The 26,281-nt window shown below is 58.2% G+C and overlaps 1 protein-coding gene across 5 annotated transcripts; it reads right to left on the minus strand.

Moving 5' to 3' along the window:
* Positions 1-3,525: 3,525 nt before the first annotated feature.
* On the minus strand, positions 3,526-26,127 carry GPR35 (G protein-coupled receptor 35). 5 transcript variants are annotated; one of them, XM_066232841.1, is made up of 2 exons: positions 26,010-26,118; positions 3,526-5,882 (listed from the first exon to the last, which is right to left on the minus strand). In XM_066232841.1, the coding sequence occupies exon 2, from the start codon at positions 5,870-5,872 to the stop codon at positions 4,955-4,957; it is 918 nt and encodes a 305-aa protein (XP_066088938.1). In that variant the 5' UTR covers positions 5,873-5,882; positions 26,010-26,118; the 3' UTR covers positions 3,526-4,954. The 5 variants fall into 5 exon arrangements, 4 of the variants coding, with proteins under 4 accessions (XP_066088938.1, XP_066088941.1, XP_066088939.1 ...); XM_066232844.1 differs by lacking the exon at positions 26,010-26,118 and adding an exon at positions 13,213-13,340; XM_066232842.1 differs by lacking the exon at positions 26,010-26,118 and adding an exon at positions 12,717-12,804.
* Between the last annotated feature and the right edge of the window lie 154 nt (positions 26,128-26,281).

Below are 26,281 nucleotides of genomic sequence, written 5' to 3' on the forward strand. Positions count from 1 at the left end.
ACCTCTCACGAGATGGGGCGGCTGGCACATCTCTCCGTGCGTGGTCAGCCGTGCCACTCTGGGGATGTGGGCAGCAGCTTCCCGAGGCCGGCCGGACTCTGCCTTCCTCCTACCCCTCCCCAGGAGGACGGGCAGCCTTGAGGAGGGGTCCCTGTGAGACAGGACTCAGCCCGGCGTGAGCAGACTGGGAATGGCAGGCTGAGCACAGAAGGTCACGGGGGACAGAAAGCCCCGGTGCCTGGAAACGGGCAAAACTGGGAAAACAGATCTTTTAGGCTAGGACCTCGCCCCAGGGTGACCTCCCTCCCCCTTTCCTGTCACTAATCATAAGGCTTAGACACCCCCCCTTAGAAGAAGAAGAAGAAGAAGACGGCTCCCACACAAGCTTTCAGATGACCACTCCCTTCATCATCAGGCCCTCAGGACACGGAGCTTCTGGTCAGCACCAGATCATCTTAGGAACGGTCTCGGGTCTGCTGACCACACAGACAGAGGTTTGGTCCAAGTAGAGGTGATGTCTAGACCTCAGTTGAGTTCCAGCTCCTGGCCCAGAAGAGCAGCAGCACCAGACAGGGAGACCCACCGCGACCTCGGGACCAGCCACGTCGACCAAGGACCCTCTGCTTGGTGCCGACCAATCAGTGGAGACCATGACCTGGAGAGCTGATGAATATTCTAATGAGACCCTCCCCAGAGACCTCCAGATAAAAGCTCTCTCTCTCTCTCTCTCTCTCTCTCTCTCTGTCTTTCTGTCTGTCTCTGTCTCTCCCTATCTCTGTCTATTTCTGTGTCTCCCTGTCTCTACCTATCTCTGCCTCTCCTTATCTCTGTCTCTCTGTCTCCGTCTCTCTCTCTCTAGAACACGCCACGCCTTTCCTCCGCCTTCCTTCTTCAGGGCACGTGGGCCTCCTATGGCCCCCTGTACCCCGTGTTCTGCGTCCCCGCAGCCCGGCTGGCTCACCTCCTCGACGTCTGTGACTTTCTATAAATAAGCTCCCTCTTCTAATGAGAGCTCTCGGATCCAGAGTCCCTCCTAGTGGAACTCGAGGACTGAGGTCCACGCTCCAGAAGGTCCCGCAGCGCCCACCCCCTGCACTGCGGCTGCGCGGCGCTGCCCCGATGCTGGACACAGCCCCTGCCCGCCGCCCAAGCCCCCAGCCCACAGCACCTCACGTCTCCGGCACGCTCTCTGATGGACACACCCGGTGTCCTGGAGACTGGGCTCCTGTGCTCAGGAAGGTTCCACCAAGAGGGCGTGGACAGTGGGCGCCCCAGGCTCCCAGGCAGGTGGGCCCCACCTGCAGGGCGTGGCAGCTCCTCCTCCGTGGCCTGCCTTCTCCCCAGACCCCTACGGCCAGGCCTGACACCCAGCGGGGACAGAAGAGCCCTCTGGAAGCAAGCTGCCCCAGAGGAAGGACTCACAGACGTGGGTCACCGGCCAGACAGACGACACAGGCTGTCGGGAACAGAGTGGCCGGAACTGCCCCAGTGGCACCTTGGTCTCAGCGTGGAAACGGTCGGCCACTCAGATTCTGCATTGTTGGGCAAATGAGTGTAAAATTTGTGTTTTTTGAGTTTGCTCACTTTTTTTTTTTTTTCTGTATTTTTCTGAAGCTGGAAACGGGGAGAGACAGTCAGACAGACTCCCGCATGCGCCCGACAGGGATCTACCCGGCACGCCCACCAGGGGCAAGGCTCTGCCCACCAGGGGGCGATGCCCTGCCCCTCCGGGGCGTCGCTCTGCCGCGACCAGAGCCACTCTAGCGCCTGGGGCAGAGGCCAAGGAGCCATCCCCAGCGCCCGGGCCATCTTTGCTCCAATGGAGCCTCGGCTGCGGGAGGGGAAGAGAGAGACAGAGAGGAAGGAGAGGGGGAGGGGTGGAGAAGCAGATGGGCGCTTCTCCTGTGTGCCCTGGCTGGGAATCGAACCCGGGACTTCCGCACGCCAGGCCGACGCTCTACCACTGAGCCAACTGGCCAGGGCCGAGTTTGCTCACTTTTATTGTTAAAAATGGTGTTAAAGCAGCGACGGATATGTGATCTGTGAAATTGCAAATTACCTTCCTGCTTGGGAGGGGCTGTGGTTTTGCTAATGTTTGCTGGAGGAGGGGTCTTTTGTGGGCCCAGGCAGTTTTGCAGGGAGAGCCCAGAGCATGCAGGGTGCTGAAGAAGAAGCCAGTGTGTGCAGAGAGAGAGAGAAGGTGTGCAGATGGGGAACCAGAGCTGAGGGGCTTTGGGAGCCCTACTGAGGCTTGGGGGGCCTCTGATTCCAGGAGGAACCGGAGAAGACTGTCCTGGTGGGGGAACCGGAGAATGTGTCAGTGGCTTTGGGAGCCCTGAGTGAGAGGGAAGTGTTTTCCCTGCCCGTTTGCTCATTGGCTGGTGTGAGACTTGAATAAAGGAACGGCTCACCATCTTTTGGCTCCACTGTTTCTTCACCGTCTGTCAGAATCCAATGAGAACCTGCACGTCCATGGTGGCAGCACCCCTGGTCTTACAGGCGTCAAGCCCAGCTCTCCACTCAGATGCAGCTTGGTTCTGGTTCTGGGCAGTTCTCTGGGCCCCTCCCACGCTTGCATCTGTACTCTGCAGCCCTGTCGACCTGCCTGTCTGCTCTGTAAGGATCAGAGATGGCCACTTCCTGGGAGACCCCTCACTCTTAGCTGACCGCTCACATTCCCAGGTGGTCTGGGTTCCCAGGCCCTCACCAGCCCACCCCCTCCCTCCAGACCCTCTCCAGGGTGACCGCCACCCCGTGCTGAAGAGCCTCCTGAGCCAGATGAAATACCCCCCAGTGTAATCCCAGCCGAGGGAGCATGAGCTTGTGTCCTCCCACACTCTGGGCCCTATACTCCTGTTGATACAGCCTCACAGTGAGTCAGCTTTTCTTTCAGAAGCCTATGTGTTGCTAATTAGTCGTCCTGATCAATGTACCAGGCTGTCCTGAAGCCCTAGGGGTTACGGGGACAGGGCGCTGTGGCTCCCCCCTTGATCTGGCCCAGCTCCGGGGGTGGGGGGGGTGCTGACTGTGGTGTAGGACACTCAAAGTTGGCGGTTCATGATCAGGGCTCGTAAGTCAGTGCCTGGGATGCTCCGCGTCATTGCTTCAGGGACCCTGTGGGAGCACCGCCCCCCAGCTCCACTGCGCTGGGCACCCCATGAGGCAGGAGGAAGAGGGAATGTGTGTGCCCCCAATCCCAGCCACCCCCAAGGGCCAGCGAGGTGGGGCCCTGTGCATCCACAGGAGGTGGGCAGGTCCTTGAGAACAGAGCGGAGTGCTTCCTCCACTCCAGGAGACCCTGCAGAGGCCCCAGGAAGGGCGGTCTCCCCCTCTGGCTGCTTTAATTTCCTCCCCGGCAGAGAGGATGGCCGCAGGGCTCAGCCCGACTGGCCGACTGACCCGTGCTGATTCCACAGCAGCTGCCCCTCAGCTCAGAGGAGCCCCTCAATCCTCCCCTTTCTCTGTTTTTCTTTAAGATGCTTTGTGAAATAATGTTTTCTTTGTTCTCTCTTTTTTGTTGTTGACGATTTTATTGATTGATTTTGATAGGGGGGAGGAGGGGCTGGGGAGCAGGAACTCTCCTCTGTGCCTTGACCTCGGGCGAGCCTGGGGTTTCGAACTGGTGACCTCAGCGTTCCGGGGTGGCGCTCTGTCCGTTGTGCGACTGCATCCGAATCCTTCTTCACACGGGGTCTGTGTGTCAAGGTGCCGGCCAGAGCGACCTTGGGACCGAAAGCTCTTCTCTGGTGCTGGTCCACACCGGCCATCTGGGGCCCCTCTTCTTTGTCTTACAATGCTGAGGGGTGGGGCTGTGGAGCTGAGCCCCGGGCGTGATTCTGCCTGTTCTCCTGATTCTGAAATGTGGCCCCAAGGACAGGGCCAGACAGCTGTCCTCAGCCCCGGGCAGCCTGTCAGTGCAGCAGGCTCGCCGTCCTAGGGTAGGAGTAACTTCAACATGGTTTCGTGGAAAACCACACCCTCGAGGGTCCGGAGGGTGGAAGTCAGGGACTGGAGACTGTCCCCAGAAGGGCAGGGCTGTGACGACAGCAGGCAGAGTGAGTGTGTGTGTGGGGGGGTGTTGGAGGACCAGCGTGAGGTGCAGACACGTGGGAGGGCTGGCCGCACGGAGGAGGGGTGTGGGGAGTTTGAGGGAGCACTTGATGGGGTTAGCGGTGACCCCCTGAGCCAGGGGCCCCTGGGACGGCATCGGCCGCACACCCACGAGGCCGACCCTGCCTGGACAGGCCTCCACTCTCAGTCCCATGACAGAGCAGGAGAACGGAGCAGCGAGGCTGTTTGGTGCCGGAGGACACGTAGGTGGGAGGGGACAGAGCTGGACTTTTTGAATCCAGGGCCACCTTGGACCAGCACCCCACAGCAACTCTGGAAAGCCCTGGTCATTCCAGCTTGAATCGGGATGCCCGACCTCATCAGACAGGCCTGGGAGGTGTGGCCGCCACACCATCCTGCCTAGCTGGGCACTTCAGGTGGGCCCTGGAGGGTCACTTGGGGAGATGGCCCTGGCTCTCCCACCGTGCAAGCCTGGGCAGCTCACACAGCCGTCCTGGGTCAGCCCGATGGACAGCTTTATTGCTGCCCCAGTGGGTTGGCAGCACCCAACATGTACCTCCTGCCCCCATTGCTCAGGAGCACCAGGCTCTGGACACAGCAAGTGGGCAGCCCCTTCCCAGGGTCCCCGGGGACGGCCTCGCTCAGGCCCAGACCTCTTGCCTCTGTCCCTGTTCATCTTCCATCCCGGGAGTGTGGTTGCTGCCTTCCCAGGTCCTGTGCCTGGGCCATCCCTGCCCAGCAGAGCTCCTGGACAGTGTCCACTGTGACGGTGACCTCAGGGCCCATCCTGGAGCTTCTCCCGGCAGACCACAGGCCCCCCCCCAGCAGGTCACACCTCCCAGAAAGCCCCAGACCTGGTCCCCCACCCCCCGGTGCTCACCCCCTAGGCTACAGTCATGCACAGAGAATTCTGGCTCTTGTGGACCTGGGCACCGGGGGGCCTGGCCAGTGTGGACGCCTCCTGGAACTCCTTGGCCATGTAGTAGTAGCAGATGGCGTCCAGGCAGCAGTTGGCGTCCGAGATCCGGCTGGTGACGTAGATGGCGTAGTGGACAGCGCAGGTGTGCAGGCCCGTGGCCAGACGCCAGGTCAGCGCCACGTGCAGGGGCAGGAAGCAGACCACGAACACAGCCAGGTTCGTGCAGACCATGAGGACGGCCTTCCGGGTGACCTCCGCCTGGCCGGGGTCGGCGGCCGGCCTCCGGCCCAGGGCGGTCACCAGCTGCAGCGAGCAGAAGCCCAGCACGGCCAGCGGCAGGTAGAAGCCCAGCAGAGAGAGGGCCTCGCTGGGGGGGTTGTGCCTGGCGGGGTTCCTGAAGCAGAAGCCGCCCTCCTGGTCCTTCAGGGCCCAGCGGAGCAGCAGGGAGCCCACCACCAGCACCCAGAGCCCCGCGCACACGGCCCAGGCCCTCCGCGGCGTGCGGAGCCCCCGGGCGCACAGCGGGTGCCGCACGGCCAGGTAGCGGTCGACGGCGATGGCCACCACCAGGCTGATGCTCATGTACCGGTTGGCCATGTAGACCCCCTGGGAAAGCTGGCAGGAGGGCGTGTCCCCGGCGCTGTGCCTCAGGGAGTACAGCATGAAGGGGAGGGCGCAGAGCAGGCAGAAGTCGGCCGCGGCCAGGTTGACCATGTAGACGTGGGTCTCCGTCCAGCGGTGCAGCCGGCAGCAGAAGACCCAGAGCGCCAGGCCGTTGAGCAGCAGGCCCAGCGCCAGCAGCACGCCCAGGTAGGCGTAGCGGATGTATCGGTACGTGAGCGGCGAGGGCCAGGTGAACTCGCAGGAGCCGTTGTGGGTCATGGTCCCGGGGCTGCAGGAGGAGACCGGGGGTGAGGAGGAGGAGACCAGGGGTGAGGAGGAGGACGGGAGGCACATGGGGCCCCGGGGTGCAGAGGTGAGCGCCCACCCCACATCCGGGAGCCCAGTCCTCCGCTTCCCAAAGAAGCCACAGAAACCGTCAGGAGCTCTGAGGCCCCCTCCGGCCAGACCGCTGCCCTGCCCGCTGGACGAGGGGATAAACCAAGGCCTGTGGAGCCGGGTGGGCCCAAAGTCACACCCTCAGCCAGCCCAGGCTTCGAACCAGACTCCTGCCCTTCTCTGCTGCCCTTTCCTCATGGGCCCCGCTGCTGCTGGGCAGAGAGGGAGGCAGGAGAAGCTCACTGTCCACCTCCTGCCCGGCTGAGCTGAGCCCCGCTGCTGCTGGGCAGAGAGGGAGGCAGGAGAAGCTCACTGTCCACCTCCTGCCTGGCTGAGCCGACTCTCAGGACAGGGAGCCCTGGGACAGCAACTGCAAGGCAGGCCCAGGACAGAGCCTGGTGGCCTCTGCCCCCTCCACGCCCACCCTGGACCTGGCTGCAGGAGGTGATGTGACCTCCACCTACACCTCAGCAGGGAGGTCAGCATCCACCCCCCTGGCCACTCCTGGCCGCAGAGGCCCAGGACAGCGGGAGCAGCTGGGACTCCTCCCCCGGCATTCTGGTTTCCCCCTTTCCCTCCTACCGAGCGCACGCCTCACCGGCCCTGGGCCGGAGACCCCATCCCAGGCCCCATCAGGGGGAGGGGGTGGGACTTCCTCGCGCTCACTGCGGTCAGAGCGATGAGGGCGCTCTGCCCTCCAGGCCCAGACAGGCCTCAGGGTGGCACTGGACCACGTCCACTTTGTCATCATCATCATCAGAACCCCCCGCGGCCTGCCTCCCCCTCCCCCGCCCACGCTGCCTCTCTCCCCTCCCCGACTACCCTCCACCACGCAGCCTGCCAGGCCGGGGCACCTGGTCAGAGCTCTGGTCCCCAGGCAATGACACTGGACTCTGAGACGAGCTCTGGACTCTCCCCCCCACCCCCGGGCTGGACCAACCCCAGGCGCCCCTCCTAAGGGGCGGGGCTTGCTGGTGTCCCACGCGGCAGGGTCTTGGCACAGGTGCATGAGGCCCCGGGCACACGCCTGCCATGCCTCCACCCAGCCCCCCACCTCGGTTCCTCTGGCTGGAAGGTTCTGGCGTTGGGGCGTGGCCTCCCTCCCCCAAGAGCATCAGCTTTCTGGGGGGCTCCCTGCCCTTTAGATGGAAGACGGAAGGGGGTCCGTCCACCTGGGGGGAAAGGTCCAGGACCAGGCTGGGCTTCCCATCCCCCACACAGGAAGGGAAGAAATATCCAGAACACCAGCGCCTGCAGAGTCATTAGGGTCATTAGCGCCGGCTGCGGCCCCCTGGGAGCCTCCAGACACAGAACGTTAGAGAAGCAGGAGCCGATTTCAGCCAGAAGCAGTGATATTCCATCAGCTACGCCATCCCGTCTCTTTTGAAGTGTAAAGCGGCACATTGGCCAACAAGGACAATCTCACGAACCTCGTCCCCGTGCGGGAAACCCCAGTACGCCCCCCGTGACCTCGCTCCTCGCTGGTTCACGCCCTATCCTGTCACCCCACTGCGCCCCAGGTCCTGGGGTCCCTCGGAGTCTGAGCCCGGCCAGGCTCTGCAGACGCCCCCAGAACCCCCTGGAACCAACTGCTGGGAGCCTCCCTCCCTGCCCACCCTGCTTCCCAGCTGCCCCCACCCAGGAGCACCCGTGACCTGCCCGGCCAGCTCTGAGAGCCGCCCCCCCCAAACGCGGCTGCACAGAGTTCACACGACCGGCTGGGATGACCGCCTGGGGGCCCTCGGCTCCGTCTTCTGGGGTGCCTTCCAGGAAAGCTTGGGAAGTCAAGGCCTGGGTCCTGCCCAAATGGCCGCTGCGTATCCCTACCCTGTGCCCAGCCCCCGGATGGGGACGTGTGTCCAGGACAGGGACCCCAGCTGGCCTCTGCTCAGGAGTGCAGGGCCGTCCCTTGCAGCCACCAGGTGCGGCCACAGCCCTGGGGCAGCTGGGGCCCCACGGCAGGAGCGGGTGCTCAGAGCGCTCCGCTGTCAGGTGCCCAGCCGTTTCCGGCCGGGGGGGGGACGCTGTGTGGGAAAGGGGAGCAGAGCCCCGACTTCCTCCTCAGGCCGCTTCCCACACGGGAAGTGGGGAGCCGCTTTGCATCTGCCCCCAGACACCCGAGCATTCCCCTGCAGAGAAAGCATGCATGCTGCAAGGCGACCCCGGGCACGCCACAGCCTCCTCCAGCACCCCCCCCCGTCTCTGCCCCCCCCCCAACTTCCTGCCCGCCCTGTCAGCCGGCTGCCCCTCCTCAGAAGCTTCCTTCCTGGTCTCAGATGCCCCCGAGTTCCCCGGGGTTCCTGGGTGTCCTCCCTGTGAGGCCTCTGCACTCTGAGCCCTGCCTGCCTGCGTGCATAGCGACCTTTCCTGTGGACCCTACTCAGGGTCCTGTGCCCTGGGACAGGAATTGCTGAATTACGTGGGAGCGCCCGTCTTACTGCTTCTGAGAATGCGCCCGAGCCCTGGGACACTCCAGCGCAGGCCAGGCCCGCCTGGGCAATCCCACTGACCCCCTGGGTGGGATCCGGGGCGGACAGTGGTCCAGGGCCCCTGTAGAGGCCTCCAGGGCTGGGACCCCACCTAAGAAACACCCCGGGATCCAGGACTGGAGCACGTGGAGGAAAACCGAAGTGTCACAAAACGAGGCGAGGGTGTGGAGGAAAGGGAACCCTCACACACTGTTACGCTGGCGGGATTGTAAACAGGCGCAGCCAACATGGAGGACAGGGTGGAGGCTCCTCAGGCAGGAAGACGGGAGCTCCCACGTAATTCAGCAATTCCTCTTCTGAGAATGCGCCCGCAAAATAAATCTGTACGGACCCCCAGTTCACTGGAGCATTATTCACATTGGCCAAGAGATGGAAGCCACCTACACGCCCATCAGGAAGGCGAGGCGGTAAAGAGGAGGTGGTACACATAGGTGGTGGAATACTACACAGCCAGGAAAAAGATGGAATACGGCCATTGGCAACAACATGGACGGACCACAACAGTATCAGGCCGAGTCAAATCAATCAGACAGAAAAGGACAAAGACCACGCAATTTCATTCATATGTGGGATATACATAAAACAGAAGGCAACAAACTAACAAAACAAACAGAAACAAAGTCACAGACACAGACGGCAGCACGGCAGTCACGGGGGCGGGGTGGGCAGGGGATGAAGAGCATGAAGGGGGTCAGATATTGGTGACGGAAGGAGACTAGATTCTGGTCAGATTGTAATCTTGTAGCCCTGAAAGTTATATGATGTTATTTACCAATGTTACCCCGATAAATTAATTTAAAAAAAAAGGAAAAAAAAGAAAAAAGAAAGGTTTCTCCTGACCAGGCGGTGGCACAGTGGATAGAGGTCGACCTGGGATGCAGAGGACCCAGGTTTAAAAACTCAAAGTCGCCTGAGATCATGGACATGACCCCAAGGTCATTGACTTGAGCTCAAGGTCATTGGCTTGTGCAAGGGGTCACTTGCTCTGCTGTAGTCCCCCCACAAGTCAAGGCACATATGAGAAAGCAATCAATGAACAACTAAGGTGTCGCAACAAAAAACTGATGATTGATGCTTCTCATCTCTCTCCGTTCCTGTCTGTCTGTCCCTCTGTCCCTCTCTCTGTCTTTCTCACTAAAAAAAAAAATTTCACAAAACAGACCTCACTGAACGGCAAACACAGAACTGAGATACTTTCTGTTCCAGTTCTGTAAATGCTCATCACCACCCACAAAGTGGACTTCCGAGTCTGAATAAGGTGACAGTTGAGGCCTCAGGCCACCCTGATCCTCTGAGCTGCAGCCACAGTCACAGAAGAGGGTCCCCATTCCAGACCAGCGCCCCTCCCCAGAGCTCCTCCATCAAGAGAGCCCTCTGAGATTCTCAGCCCCTAAACACCTGAGACCCCCCACTCTGAGACCCCCTCTCGCCGCCCTAACCCAGCTCTGAGACTCCGGGCCCTGGGGTTGTCGCTGGCCTGCAGTCAGCCTCGGCTGGGCCATCTGCCCGCCCCCCAGGCTGCGGGACTGAAGCCCTCCTTGGAGTGGGCGGGCGGGCGGGCGGTGGGCGTGCTGACAGCAGCACAGCAGCGGGATGGAGGCCATGCGCTCCCCGCCCCTGCCCGGCCCAGAGCCGTCTGGGGAGTTTCCAGGAAGGGAAGTGAGAGCCCGGCACTGTGACAACATCTCCAGGCGCCCCGCACGCTTGTCATGAGGACACTCGCCCTAGAACAGCCCGCCAGCCAGCAGGACCAGACCGTGCCACCTGCAGAGGCGCCTGGCCCAGCCCTGCCCCCCACGTCTCCGGAAGCCTCTGTTCAGCATCCTGGCGGCGGGGGGGGGGGGGGGGGGGTGCTTGCTCACCGCACGGCACTCCCCTCCACACACACACTCACAACCACGCTGATGGGTGACCGCCAACACGCCTGGAGGCACAGCCATGCACGACCGACCTCCTGCCCGCCCTGTGAGCCAGCTGCCCCTCCTCAGACGTCTCCCTTCCAGGTCTCAGACGCCCCCGAGTTCCCCGGGGTCCCTGGGTGTCCTCCCTGTGAGCCCTCTGCACTCTGAGCCCCGCCTGCCTGCGTGCACAGCAACCTTTCCTGTGGACCCCCCCACTCAGCCCCTGTGCCCGAGGGCAGGACCTTGCCCCCTCACCTCCTCCCTCCGAGTGCCTGCGGGCAGCACCTCTCTCCCTGCGGGCAGCACCTCTCTCCCTGTGGACGGAGGGGGGGGGGAGGGCGAGCTCTGAGCCCACCAACTCACAGACGTGAACCTGAGGCTCAGTGTGGGGAGAGGTGGCCGGAATCCTGACCCTGGGGCCAGTGCTCCGCGCCCAGAGGCACCTGAGGAGGGGCCTGCTGTCCCCTCTCTCCTCCGCAGACCCCCCAGGAGGCATAGCCCCCAGCCCCAGCCCCACGGGGGTCTCCCCTGGCCTCTCCCTCCCCCTGCCTGGCCTCCTCCCCACCTGTTGCTAGCACCCTTTCCACTCTGTTTTCTTCATACAATACGGTTTTCGCACAGTTGACCCTTGAAGAACTCGGGGGGAGGGAGGCTGGAGGTGCTGACCCCCCCACAGTTGAAAATCCACGCGGAAGTTTTACTCCCTGTAGAAATCCATGAGTGCCAGCCTGCGGTGGGGCCAGAGCCCTGCGGTCACAGAGTCAGCTGGCACTCTCTGCGTGTCCTGGGCATCAGGGGCTGTGTTCCTACAACAGGGTAAGCCAGACTAGAGAACAGAAACCGTACTGAGAGAATCAGAAGGAAGAGAAAATACACTTAGAATATTTATTGAAAAAAAAAAAACACCCCACCCTGCCTGTCAGGGGCCCGCACAGCTCAAACCCGTGTTGATCAAGGGTCTCTGCTTGCGGCTGGGGCCCCGCCTGCCCATGGACATGTCCAGCTGGGCACAGAGTAGTGCCTCAATAAAGCCTGTTAACCAGTCGGGGCCCTGACAGCAGGGAAGCCCAGCCAAGGACGGTGCCGAGGGCAGAGCGGGGCTCGTGGGTCCCAGCAGGCTCTCCCTAAACAGCGGTGGCCACAGGCTCAGGCGCCTCTCTGCCCCCTGGGCCGCCTCGGGGTCTCCGAGGCCTGGCCACGCCGGGCAGGCTTCAGGCTCTACCCCGGGCCCATTCCCTCACGGCGGGGCCAGTCTCAAACGCACAGCGATGACTCTCCGTTGAGGCGGCCTGGCGGGGGGCCAGTCTTCACGGTGCTGCCAGCAGCCGCCAGGACACCCGGGAGCTGCCACTGGCCTCTCCCCATGCCCCCCACCCCTTGCTGCGGGTCCAGAGCCCTGTCCGGCCTCCCACCTGCCGGGCCTGGCAGAGTGCATGGGCCGGCTTGTGTGTGGGGTCAGGTGCAGGTCGGAGGGGGGTTCCTCCCGCCCTTTCTCCTGAGCTCCGAGAAGAAAGGGCTGCAGAGAGCCGTGACTCATCGCTGCTCTGTCTGCACGAACCCGGGAGGGGATTGCCCCAGGGCGTCTGAGGGGCGCGACCCCAGGCTGTCACCCCCACAGGCAGGCCCTCCTGCCTGACCCCTACTCAGACGTCACACACAGCCCCTGAGACCCCACACTGCTTGCTCGCTCGCCCCTGCCCGCAGGCAGGCTCTCAGCCAATGTGCCCCGATGTGGGTGGGTGCCCGGAGGACGAGAGTGGGGGGTCGGAGGGGCCACAGGTGGGGGCCCCCAGGGCCTGGCTGGGCCTGAAGGCCCCCTGGTCATGAGGGGTCATGAACAGATCAAGGGGGAGGAGTGTGAGAACAGATTCGTTCGAGGGGCGCTCTGCCTGTCCTGGTCCATACCCCGATCCAGCCCCTCCAGAGCCACAGACACTCACAGACCCCGCGAGGTGACCCGCCAGAGCCACAGACACTCACAGACCCAGCGAGGTGACCCGTCACGGCACCACCCCGCCCTGCCCAGCCGTGGGTCCTTCCTCAACAGTGGCCAGCCCAGCCCAAGCCCTGGGACACTCCAGCACAGGGCTCAGCGCCTCCTGTGAACACCCCGCCCCAACCCCCGTCCTGTCCCACTGGTGCCCGCGGGAGCTGTCACCCCAGCCTGTGGATGCTCAGAGCGTCTGGCAGATGACAAACGTGCCCCCACCCGCCGGCCCCCCCTCGGCAGGACGGGCCACAGCGCAGCGGGACCACAGCGAGCGCTGGCCGGGGGCCAGGGGAGGCTCTGCTGGGCACTGACCCAGAGCCCCGGCCACCCCTGCTGGGCTCACTCACCCTGACAGCTTCTGCTCCCGGCTCCCAGGAACCGCCTGCTCTGGGCTCTGCTCCCGGCTGCCACAGCCCTCGGGGACCCCTCCCGGCAGAGGCCTCGGAGGATGCTCTGCCCGCAGATCCCCGGCTCCTCCCAGCCTCCCCCCCCTCGCCGCCCCCAGATGCTCCTCTCTCCTCCCAGGGTTCCTTCCCCTTTCTCCGCCCGAGGTCGCTCTGACTGGAAGGCCGGTTGCCAGCCCCACGCCAGGCTCCGCTCCTGACAGGACCTTCCCACGGGGCCCGAGAGACCCCGCTGCCCGCCTGGGTCCTTCCTTCTGGGCCTGTAAGTCCCTCCCCCCCCTCCACACATCACGCCCACCCCCCTTTTCCAGGGGTTGTGCCCCTGCTCACGAAGCTGCAGGGCTCCCCGCTGCCTGACAGGAGGCCCCCCGGGTCCTGCTCGGACAGGCGCGGCCCTCAGGCTGGAGAGGTAATGGGCGGAGAGCTGGTGCGTGCTCACCTGCTTGGACGTCGGCCATGGACCCCCAGCAGAAGGACCTGCCTCCCTTTGAAAGGACACGTCTCTCCCTGAGGGGCTCCGCTACCCCCTCCCGAGGACACCAACCTCCAGTGTTGGCTGGTCTGCCTGGGGCGGACCCAGGAAGAGGGAGCTTACCCAGCACCCCACAAGGTGCTGAGGCAGGAGGTCTTCCACGTCCCCCGAGAAACACTCTCCTGAGTGTCCTCACGCCCCTCCCCTCGTCCGTCCCCAGGACTGCCGGCCCCCCGACACTTCCCCTGGATGTTGGACAAGACGCTGACGAACTTGCAGAAGAGAAGAAGAGGCAGAGAGCCGGTTAAAGATACGAAAAGGCCTCAACAGACTCATTGAAAGAGAAGTGAGAAGGTGTGCGGTGCTGTTTCCCCTGTCACACAGGCAACGGCCGGAGCTGACCATCCTTCGGGGGGACAGCCTCAGACATCACCATGGATACTGAACATGACCCACGGCCCCGGGGAGGGGAGGGGCTGTCGTATCCACCAGACTTCCAGGTGCGCAGCCTGTGACCCGGCAAACGTCAGTCCTGGAAACCCGCTCCACAGACGGCCGGACAGGAAAAGCTGCGTCCCAGGCTGTCCCCAGGCACCCCAGGGTGGTGGCCGCCTGGAAACCACACCAGCGTCCATTCCGTCCACGCCACGGAGCACCGGGCAGCTGCGGCAGGACGGAGCTGTCTCTGTGGACACCGCCAGGTGTGGTCATCTCCAGGATGTGCTGTGAAGTGGACAAGGAGGTGGACACTTACTTACTATTCCTTTATTTAGGGCCGGCAGGTTTTATTTTTACAAATGGAAGGATAAGCCACGAAGTTCGTTTTCAATTAAACTGTGACCGGTGGGGAACAGGTGGCAATGGGGGTGCAGGAGAGAGGGGCAGAGACCAGACTTCTACGAATGCCCTTGGGTTTGTGGATTTGTCTTCAGAACCATGTAGATAGCCGTGTAATCGCTGAATTCCATTAAACGACATGTTTCAGGGAACTCTTAAACTCGAAAGCAGGAGGACACTGTGAAGTTGGATGATTGGCTGGTTGGCGTGACCCACCAATGCCACCCACGGGGCTTGAAAGTCCCATCTTGTGAGGGGGTCCCTGTACTTTGAGGACAGAAAGAATGACCAAAAAAAAAAAAAACTCTCACTTTCCAAATAACTTTATCTTTTTTTTTTTTTTTTTGTATTTTTCTGAAGTTGGAAACGGGGAGGCAGTCAGATAGACTCCCGCATGCGCCCGACCGGGATCCACCCGGCACACCCACCAGGGGGCGATGCTCTGCCCATCTGGGGCGTTGCTCTGTCGCAACCAGAGCCACTCTAGCGCCTGAGGGGGAGGCCATGGAGCCATCCTCAGTGCCCAGGCCAACTTTGCTCCAATGGAACCTCGACTGCAGGAGGGGAAGAGAGAAGCAGAGAGGAAGGAGAGGGGGAGGGGTGGAGAAGCAGATGGGCGCTTCTCCTGTGTGCCCTGGCCGGGAATCGAACCTGGGACCCCTGCACGCCAGGCCGACGCTCTACCACTGAGCCAACCGGCCAGGGCCCCAAATAACATTAAAACACAGCTCTGTCTGTCTGTCTGTCTCTAGAATCCAAGAAGTACATGAAACATCTTGAGCTTTGCAGGACTCGGGCTGTTGATGGGGGAGCATTGGTGTTGTTATTGGAGGATTGTCATGGGTCTCAGGGCATGAAACACACGGACAGTCACGGTGGGCACCGCGGAGACTCCCGGCGTGGAGTGAAGACGCGAGGAGGCCATCAACGCGCTGACGTGTCACCCACGTGGACCAGAGCCAGCCGAGAGCAGCAGGGTGGACACGCACCGCGTCTCAGCTCGCAAGGAACTTCCGACTTCCGTCCACCCCCAAGGCCTAGGACCAACCAGCACCCGCAAGGCACGGCCGGCAGCCTCTGGCACTGCTGCTCCCGAGGAGGACGAGGGCTCCACGGTGCAGTGGCTGCGGCCAGGGTCCGGGCGGGGTGGCGGCTCGTCACGCCGGGGAGCGACGCTGAGCCAGACCGCAGGCCGGGGCCCAGGGTCCTCGGGCGCGTGCTCACATCTGTTCCCACGGCCCAGAGGCGGGACGGGGTGCATATCGATAAGGAGAATAATTGAGATGAATTATTACACAAAAATGTTTCAATCCGTGAATTTGTAATTAATTACACTTAAAACAACAACAACAACAAAACACACAAAAGAGGCCCTGGCTGGTTGGCTCAGCGGTAGAGCGTCGGCCTAGCGTGCAAGGGGTCCTAGGTTCGATTCCCGGCCAGGGCACACAGGAGAAGCGCCCATCTGCTTCTCCACCCCTCCCCCTCTCCTTCCTCTCTGTCTCTCTCTTCCCCTCCCGCAGCCAAGGCTCCACTGGAGCAAAGATGGCCCGGGCACTGAGGATAGCTCCATGGCCTCTGCCTCAGGTGCTGGAGTGGCTCTGGTTGCAACAGAGCGACGCCCCAGATGGGCAGAGCATTGCCCCCTGGTGGGCGTGCCGGGTGGATCCCGGTCGGGCGCATGTGGGAGTCTGTCTGACTGTCCCTCCCCGTTTCCAGCTTCGGAAAAATACAAAAAAAAAAAAAAATACAAAAAAAACACACAAAAGAAACTCAGTCCCTCGTGAAGTGGGCTTTTCCAAAAACAAAAGTCACACCCGGACTTGACCCAGCCCCCGGAAGCCCAGCGACGGGAACCAGAGGGACACGAACTGCGGGTGACAGTCCCCGGCTGCGCGCTGAGAACTTGGTCGTGGGCCACTCTGCAGGGCGAGGCACCAAAGCCAGGGGCGGGGGGGACGAGGAAGAGACAAGGAGAAACCAGCCGCTCAGGAGACCGAGGGCCCCTCGATCCCTGGGGGCGTGGAGTGTGTCTGGATCCGCTCAGCTGCTGGGGTCCAGGCGGTCAGACCGCAAGTGACCATCAAGGCTTTGTTCACCTACCACAAATGGTGCAGGTCGGTGGCGGACAGAAGGCGTGGGCCCTTCCGCGTTCCGTTTCACCCCGGGAGACCCCAGGAGAGAGTCCAGTGACATGAGGATGGGACGGGTCATCTCCCTGGAGAGCCCGGAACATCAGGCTCTCCCTCAGTGACACCTCTGAGAGCTGGGAGTCCACCCAGAGGGGCTGGGACCCCGTTCCTGGACCAGAGGGCGGGGAAGACACGGAGGGGCTGTGCACGGGAGGGGCCCCAGAGGTGGGGAGGACAGCGGCCAGTGTGGGCAACGGGACAGGGGGAGCTGGGGGCCTCCGGGGCTGGGGGACACAGTGAGGCTAGACTGTGTTAGGTGTAGGGGAAGCACCAAGGTCAAGGTTCACTGAGGAGTCACGGGCAAGTCTTTTTTTTTTTTTTTTTTTTTCATTTTTCTTAAGCTGGAAACAGGGAGAGACAGTCAGACAGACTCCCGCATGCGCCCGACTGGGATCCACCCAGCACGCCCACCATGGGGCGACGCTCTGCCCACCAGGGGGCGATGCTCTGCCCATCCTGGGTGTCGCCATGTTGCGACCAGAGCCACTCTAGCGCCTGGGGCAGAGGCCACAGAGCCATCCCCAGCGCCCGGGCCATCTTTGCTCCAATGGAGCCTTGGCTGCGGGAGGGGAAGAGAGAGACAGAGAGGAAAGCGCGGCGGAGGGGTGGAGAAGCAAATGGGCGCTTCTCCAGTGTGCCCTGGCCGGGAATCGAACCCGGGTCCTCCGCACGCTAGGCCGACGCTCTACCGCTGAGCCAACCGGCTAGGGCACGGGCAAGTCTTAACGTTTAACTTGGTGCTTGTTCACTTTAAAAATCTGAGGAGTCAGCCCTGACCAGGTTAGCTCAGTGGTAGAGCATCGGCCTGGCGTGCAGGAGTCCCGGGTTCGATTCCCGGCCAGGGCACACAGGAGAAGTGCCCATCTGCTTCTCCACCCCTCCACCCCTCCTTCCTCTCTGTCTCTCTCTTCCCCTCCCGCAGCCAAGGCTCCACGGGAGCAAGGTTTGCCCGGGCACTGAGGATGGCTCCATGGCCTCTGCCTCAGGCGCTAGAATGGCTCTGGTTGCAACAGAGCATCGCCCCAGATGGGCAGAGCATCGCCCCCTGGTGGGCGTGCCGGGTGGATCCCAGTTGGGCGCATGCGGGAGTCTGTCTGTCTCCCCATTCTCACTTCAGAAAAATATACACACAAAAAAATAATAATCTGCCTGGCCTGTGGTGGCGCAGTGGATAAACCTTCGGCCTGGAATGCCAAGGTTGCCGGTTCGAAACCCCGGGCTTCCCTGGTCAAGGCACATACCGCAAGCAAGCAATGAACAACTAGCCTGAAACAACTGAGTTGTTACTTCCCATTCCATGCTCCCCTTTCTCTCCTGTCTCTGTAAAATCAATAAAGTATTTAAAAATAATAATAATAATAATAATCTGAGGAGTCCAAGATTCTTCTTCCAGTGTCTCATGCAGGCACGCACACGCACATGCACACACACATGCACACGCCTGCACACAGACACACACATCCCGACCCCAGGCTCACATCTGCTTTCCCTCACCCAGAACACACCCCCGCTCTCTCCTCTCCACTTGTCCTGTCCAGCCCACAGGCCCGCCGACCACATGCCTATGCTTATCCCCTCCAGCACAGAGTTGAAGCACCCCCTCAGCCAGACCCTGAGCTGCGTGCCTCTCCCTGAGGTCAGCGACACCTTCCAGCTCTCGGTGGGGAGTGCGGGGGGGGTGCTGTACTTCCAGGATCAGCACCAACAAGGAATCAGGCAGCTGCTCAGAGGGAGAGTGTGGGAAGCCACTCTGGCCGCAGTCAGAGGTCCAGCTCAGGGAGGGTCCCTAGAGGGGGCGGGGACTGGGGAGTCAGCAGCCCCGGGGTGGGGTGGGGCTGGCGGCAGGTGGGGCCACCCCTGGGGCAGCCATTGTCACCGCTGCTGCCATGTTCGACCCCCCTCCCAACTCAGCCTCTGGAAAACCCTGACTCAGGTTTCCGCCGACTGTTTGCCCCCCTCCCCGGCGGTGCTCGGTGCCGGACGGCCCTGCTGGGTCCCCGAGCTCAGTCTCAACCACGTCACCGTCACAGACACCCAGCAGGTGCCAGACAGGTGCCATCTTCCTCTACCCCCAGCAGCATGTATCAGAGTGGGCCCACCCCTGGTTCTTTATTTTTAAAAGTTTGTAATAGCCTGACCGGGTGGTGGCGCAGTGGATAGAGCATTGGACTGGGATGCAGAAGACCCAGCTTTGAGACCCTGAGGTCGCCAGCTTGAGTGCGGGCTCATCTGGTTTAAGCAAGGCTCACCAGCTTGGACCCAAGGTCGCTGGCTTGAGCAAGGGGTCACTTGGTCTGCTGTAACCCCACGGTCAAGGCACATATGAGAAAGCAATCAACGAAAAACTGATGATTGATGCTTCTCATCTCTCTCCATTCCTGTCTGTCTGTCTCTATCTATCCCTCTCTGACTCTCTCTCTGTCTCTGTAAAAAAAGTTTGTAATAAAGCACCAAACGGCTCCCGGTGTGCGCCCTTGCACGTGTACCCAGGTGGGAGCAGAGATCCAGGTGAGTTTTGAGGCCCCATCGCACCTGCCTGAATCCAGAAGCCCTCAGCGGCAGCGTGCCAGGGTAACCGGGCACCAGCTTCCTGTCTCTGTGGTGGAGCACTCGCCCGTTCTGCCCTGTCCTCCTCCGCCCTCTGCTCTCCATCCCTTGTCACTCTCTATTTTGCCCTGGAGAAAGGGCGTGGTCCTGGGCCCTCTTCTTGTCCCACCACATTCTCTCCATAAGCAGACCTACCCACTGCAGTCGAGTCAACGGTCACTCTTACACCCGTGACCCCAGCCCACACATGGAGCTGCCGGCCAGGCATCCCCTCTTGGATGACTTACAAGGACTTCAAGGGATACGTGTCCAAATCTGACCACATCAGCAGCTCCTTCATTACCCTCCACCCCCTACTCTAATTTCCCTTCACAGTGCCCCATCTCAGAGAATGGTCTCTCTTGTTGCTCAGACAGATACAAATATTGATCGACTTACGACCTATGCAACTTACGACCATTCAACTTTACGACCACAATCGCTAGCCACGACGGCTCCGCGTCTGGCAGCGTAAGCATTGCCCAGCTGGCTGTACGATGTACGACAGTGCGGAGCAGCTTCCAGTAGCACTACCATCTCCACGTGCACCATTTCCACTGTTATCCCAGACTCGGAACAGCAGTTTGTGTTTTGTGTCTTGGATATTTTTCATCAAACCCCTCCCGCCTGACCTGTGGTGGCGCAGTGGATAAAGCATCGACCTAGAAATGCTGAGGTCGCCGGTTCGAAACCCTGGGCTTGCCTGGTCAAGGCACATATGGGAGTTGATGCTTCCAGCTCCTCCCCCTTCTCTCTCTCTGTCTCTCCTCTCTCTCTCTCTCTCTCTCTCTCTCTCTCTCTCTCTCTCTCTCTGTCTCTCCCTCTCCTCTCTAAAGTGAATAAATAAAAAATTAAAAAAAAAAAAAAAAAAAAAAAACCCTCCCAAGATGTCTACCAAGAGGAAATTGTCTTTGCAAATATCTATTAAACCAGTTGGACTGGTAATGCAGTGTTTTACTTAAACCTGACGAATGTAAAAATAAGAAACAAAATGGTGTAGAGATGATACAAACGGCATAAAGTGAACAAAGAAAATTATGATATATAACAATAATGAAAGAAAATTATGATAAAATATGACTTAAAGATTTTTATAACATCATTTCACAGTACTGTACATATAGCCTACTCAACTTACGACCAAATCGTGTTACATCGGTCTGGTTGTAAGTCGAGCACTAGCTGTATGTGAATGTCATTATTGACACTCAGTTTTCCTGTCCTTCCCCCCCTCCGTCCTATAGCCAATGAGTCATTGACAAGTTAAGTATGCATATTGTAAACCCAGAGGCAAGCACTGGTAAGAGAAAACAAAGAGATATAAGTAAGCCAACAGAGGAGGTAAGTGGGATACAAAACAAAGTACTCAGTTAACCCAAACGAGGGGGGAAGAGTACAAAGAATAGGTGAGATATAATAGACGAATTGAAAACAAATAACAAGATGGCAAATGTAACCCATTTCAAGGATTACATTAAATATAACTGGCCTAAACATTTGAATGAGAAGGCAAAGACTATAAAACTGGATTTAAAAAAGCAAGAATTTGTCTGACCAGGCGGTGGCACAGTGGATAGAGCATCAGACTGCGATGTGGAGGACCCAGGTTCGAGACCCCAAGGTTGCCAGCTTGAGAGCTTGGGCTCAGCTGGTTTGAGCAAAGTTCACCAGCTTGCACCCAGGTCGCTGGCTTGAGCAAGGGGTTACTCAGTCTGCTGAAGGCCCACGGTCAAGGCACATATGAGAAAGCAATCAATGAACAACTAAGGTGTCACAACAAAAAACTGATGATTGATGCTTCTCATCTCCGTTCCTGTCTGTCTGTCCTTATCTATCCCTCTCTCTGACTCTCTCTCTGTCTCTGTAAAAAAAAAAAAAAAAAAAAAAGCAAGAATTCATAACATGCTTTCTAAATTAGAAATATTTTAAACATAAAGATAGATTAAAAGTACAGAAAAAGAAAATAAATGGAAAAATAGAAAAAAAAAAGCCTAAAATGCAAACACTAATCATAAGAAAACTAGAATGGAAAGTAGACTTCAATATAGGGAATCTTACCAGAGAGAAAAAGAGACATCTAATAATGATAAAAGGAGCAACTCTGGATGGTAAATAGACAAATCCAAAATAATGATGAATTATTTGGACCCTCCAGTCTCAGCAACTGAGAGAAATTTTGTAAGAATATAGCAGACTTGAACAACATCAATCCACTTGTCCAAACTGATATTTATAGAGCAGTGCACCCAACCACAGCGGAATAGATATTCTTTTCAAGTAGACATACAAACATTCTCCAAAATAGGCCATAGAACCACTCTCAGTTCAAGTAAAAGGGTTTAAATGAGACAGAGTATTTTCTTAAAATACAGCATTAAATGAGAAATCATAAATAGATATATCTAAAGTGTTCAACTATTTGAAAATTAAACAACACAAGTATAATTAGCTCAAGGATCAAATTAATAATCAAAGGGAAACTAGAAAATAGTTTGACCTAAATGATAATGGAAACACAATGTATCAATATTTGTGAGTTAAAGCCAATACAACATTTAAAGGAAATTTTGTAGCTTTATGTGCTTGTTGGGCAGATAAAATATATTATGCTCACTTTTTTAAAGATGGCGCTGCCCACGTGGAAGCCTGTCACCCAGGTGATTGCTTGGGATGGGCGTGATTATATTAATGTGTGTTGGGATAGGGCTGTGGGCAGGCAGGATCCTTGTAGCCTGGGGCTTGGTTTTAGGACTAAGCCTTTCCCACCCTTTTTGATGTAGGGTGGTGCACTCTCATGAGGAATCCCATTATGCCTCAGATAAGTGGCTTTGTTTTTTGTTTTTTATTTATTCATTTTAGAGAGGAGAGGGAGAGACAGAGAGACAGAGAGAGAGGAGAGACAGAGAGAGAGAAGGGGGGTAGGAGCTGGAAGCATCAACTCCCATATGTGCCTTGACCAGGCAAGCCCAGGGCTTCGAACCAGCGACCTCAGCATTTCCAGGTTGACACTCTATCCACTGTGCCACCACAGGTCAGGCGTGATAAGTGACTTTGTATCAGAGACTTCCTTGTTTGTATATTGGATTAAAGGTTTTGGTTTCTACACTATAAAGTGGGGCAGACCAGGAGCTTGCTCTCTCTCGGTTCCTGAGATTAGCATCAGAGAGGAGAGCAGAGAAAGGCCAAGTGGAGGAGGCCAGGAGAAGCAGCCAAGATGGCAGAGTGTTGAGTGAGAAGTCAGTTTGTACAGAGTTTGTGCAGAGAGAAGGAGATGGGGAACAGAGGTGAATGAGGCTAGTGAGCTAGAAACCTTTGATTCTAGGAAACTCGGATAAGTCAGTAGCTTTGTGAGCACTGAATGAGTGGGTTTTGGAGCCCAGTTTGTGTTTTTACTTGCCCGCCGGGTGCAAGCTAGGATTAAAGCTAATGGCCTATCAGTTCTTGGCTCCATTGTTTCTTCTTTTTTTTTTTTAATTTTTTTTTTTTTTCATTTTTCTGAAGCTGGAAACAGGGAGAGACAGTCAGACAGACTCCCGCATGCGCCCGACCGGGATCCACCCGGCACGCTCACCAGGGGTGACGCTCTGCCCACCAGGGGGCGATGCTCTGCCCCTCTGGGGCGTCACTCTGCCTTGACCAGAGCCACTCTAGCGCTTGGGGCAGAGGCCAAGGAACCATCCCCAGTGCCCGGGCCATCTTTGCTCCAATGGAGCCTTGGCTGCGGGAGGGGAAAAGAGGGACAGAGAGGAAGGAGGGGGGGGTGGAGAAGCAAATGGGCGCTTCTCCTGTGTGCCCTGGCCGGGAATCGAACCTGGGTCCCCCGCACGCCAGGCCGACGCTCTACCTCTGAGCCAACCAGCCAGGGCCTGCTTGAACTTTTTAAAGTCACAATTTGCCAAACTTTGGACTGCAGAGAGAAAATTTGAAGGAGGTCTACTGAAGCTGTTGAATTCACAGTTTAGAACCTTTCCACAGAGAAAACTCCTGAGCCAGATGGTGCCACTGGTGAGTTCTAGCAAAACATATCAAGATCCGTCTTCAACACTTTTCAGAAGATAAAGAAGAAGGAAGTTTATCATTTAGTTTCAAAGGCAAGCTTTTCCCCTCATACCAGGACTGGACAAAGATATTACGAGAAAAGGCAACAACAGATCAATATCATGCATAAGCATATGCACAAAAATTCTTTTTTTTTTTTTAGGTGAGAGGAGAGGAAATAGTGAGACAGACTCCTGCATGTATCCTGACCCGGATCCACCCAGCAACCCCATCTGGGGCAAATGCTCCAGTACTCAGCTATTTTTAGCACCTGAGGCTTATGTGTTCTAAAGGAGCCATCCTAGGCGCCTGGGGCCACGCTTGAACCAATCAAGCCACTGGCTGTGGGAGGGGGAAGAGGGAGAGAAGGGGGAGAGGGAGGCGGAAGAAGCAGATGGTTGCTTTCTCCTGTGTGCCCCAACTGGGAATCGAACCCAGATGTCCACATGCCAGGCCGATGCTCTATCCACTGAGCAACTGGCCAGAGCTACAGAAATTCTTAATAAATTATTAGCTAATTGAATCCAGCAATATATAAAATAAATAATACACCATGAGCAAATGCCTCTAGGATGTAAGGTTTAACATTAGAATGTCAATCAATGTAATTTGCTACATTACTAAAGAACATTTACTTAATCCTCTCAATCAATACAAAAAGAAATCATTTGACAAAATCCAACACTCATTTGTGATAGAAATTCAGCCAACTAGGCGTGGGAAGACATTCCCTCACCCTGACAAAGGGCGTTCACTACAGATAACCTCCAGGAAGCCCTGGACTCGGGGGGGGGGGGGGGGACGGCTGGACGCTTCCCACCATGCTCTGTGACAGGGGAGTGCCCACCACCTTCATTCAAATGGTCCTGGATCCTAACCGAGGCAAACAAGGCAAGAAGAAAAAAATGCTTCCGGATAGAGAAGGGAGTCGTTAACCTTGATATTTTCACATATGACATAATTGTGTATATAGAAAATCTGGCCTGACCAGGCGGTGGCGCAGTGGATAGAGTGTCAGACTGGGATGTGGAAGACCCAGGTTCGAGACCCCAAGGTCACCAGCTTGAGCGCGGGCTCATCTGGCTTGAGCAAAAAGCTCACCAGCTTGGACCCAAGGTTGCTGGCTCGAGCAAGGGGTTATTCAGTCTGCTGAAGGCCCACGGTCAAGGCACATATGAGAAAGCAATCAATGAACAACTAAAGTGTCGCAATGCACAACGAAAAACTAATGATTGATGCTTCTCATCTCTCCGTTCCTGTCTGTCCCTCTCTATCCTTCACTCTGACTCTCTCTCTCTGTCTCTGTAAAAAAATAAAATAAAAAGAAAATCTGAAGGAATTTACTCCCAAACTATGAACTAATAAGTTGAATCAGCAAGGTTATAGGATACAAGTTTAATATAACAACAAAAATAAAATGTATTTCTATATACTGGCTACAAACAACTGGAAAAAAGAAACTAGAAATATAATCTCATGTATAAGCATCAAAAAAACAAAGTACTTAAGAATGAATGGAAAACGTGTGTGCTCAAGGCTACAATGTATTGCCGAGAGAAACTAAGTGGAGATGGAGAGAGATGGAGAGGTGTACCATGTTCATGGATTCTCACATTGATCTAAAACAATCAAACCCATGAAGCTGCGGGTGTCACGTTCAGCTGGTTCTGCCTCCCAGGCATACCTCAACCCTGCCGCCTTCCCTCGGCCTCCACCCCCCTGTCCAGCCACCATCTTTCCCTTGGATGTCTGCAATTCTGGTTGGTCCTCCACCTCCAGTTCATCCTCAAGACCTCAGTCAGGGGGAGATGTCAGATACACTGACATCAGGCCCTGCTTAAAACTGCAATGGCCCCCACTGCACAAGAGAGAAGACCCAAGCTCCCTCAACGGCCTCTGCCTCCCCCTCCAGCCTCAGCACTCACCACGTCCTCCAAGCCTGCACCCTCATGCTGCAGGCACATTCCCTGCCGACCCTGGCTGACCCCAGACTGGTCAAGGACCACCCCTACACATCCTCTGTCACCTCCTTGTCGGGACTATCTATCTAGGTGACCTGTGTGCATATGGTCCTCTAATGTCCCCTAGAGGATGGTATGTGACTCAAGGGCAGGGGCTGGGGTCTTGGTCACTTCTATAGTGCATGCGGGGCAGCAGAGGGCCTTCAGAATGAAGGGACAGTAGGGAGCTGGGGTGGGGGAGAGAGTGATGTGCACAGGCTGGTGGGTCTTCTCAGTGGGGCTGGGGGTGGTGAGGGATGAGCCCGTGTCACCTGGAACACAGACACACACAGGTGCCACGGCGCCTCATTGTCACACCTGCCCAGGCTGCAGGGTGACAGGAGCGGCCCCTGACATGGTAGTCCCGGCCCAGCCCAAGCCAGCTAGCTCTGGTCCCTTGCCCAGCAGCCTGACCTCCTGGTTGGCTTGTAAAGGGACCAGGAGCCCCAGCAGGTGAGGATGGGCAGAGCCTGAGCCCTGGCCTTGTACGTTGGGGGCGGGGGGAGGCTTCAGGAAACAACACAGGTGCCCCTGACCACACCAGGACCCACGCTTCGAGGGACCCCGAGGGAGCCGGCCGCACTCAGGCCCCCCACTTCTGTGCAGACGAAGCCTGTCCTGGCAGGACACCAGTGAGGAATGGCCAGGGGTCCTGGCACAGACGGGGTGGCCCAGAAGCTGCGGTCAGAGCCCATGGCCATTGTCTCAGGTACCCCGGGGTGGCGGGGGGCTGGCCCAGAGCAGCAGAGCTGAACACTCTAGGGGGCCAGTGGGCCCAGTTCATCCCCAAAAGACCTTCCCCTGATAGAGCACAGCCATGTATGTCCAAAGACCCCAAAGTGTCCCCAGGAGCACGTGACTCTTCCATTCACGTCAAACTGCAGCAGAGCTAGTTAAGTCTGTTAAACATCAGTGGGCGTGGGATGCAGTAAAACCAGACGGAGCAGAGAGGAGACAGCGAGCAGGGCGTGATGATGGACAGAGAGACAGAGAGGAGCGGGCCTGGAGCAGCCGAGGACCCTGGCCGGCCGCAGCCCGGCGGGCCCTGCCCCTCGGCCCCAGCTCCATCCCGCCACCTGCCCAGCCGGCGCACCAGGGGCTCAGTACTCACCTCAGAAGCTCAGCTGCCCCGAGGCCGCCCCAGGCCCGGGGCAGGGAGGGCGGGCAAGGACATGAGAGAGTGGACCCGGGACCAGGACCTGGTAGGACATGCCCACCGTCTGCAGCAGGAAGTGGTAAGGAGGAGGAAATGCAGACAGGTGGAGAGGGCAAAGTCTGCCAGGAAGGCAGGTAAAGGTGTTCTCACCTGCCAGCAGCCCGGTTGGCACACAGAGGGGAGGCTGTCTTCACCTCACACAGCCCCCCCGCTGGCAGGACCAGAGG

Source organism: Saccopteryx bilineata, chromosome 5 (genome assembly GCF_036850765.1).
Source record: "Saccopteryx bilineata isolate mSacBil1 chromosome 5, mSacBil1_pri_phased_curated, whole genome shotgun sequence".
Classification (NCBI taxonomy): Eukaryota; Metazoa; Chordata; class Mammalia; order Chiroptera; family Emballonuridae; genus Saccopteryx; species Saccopteryx bilineata.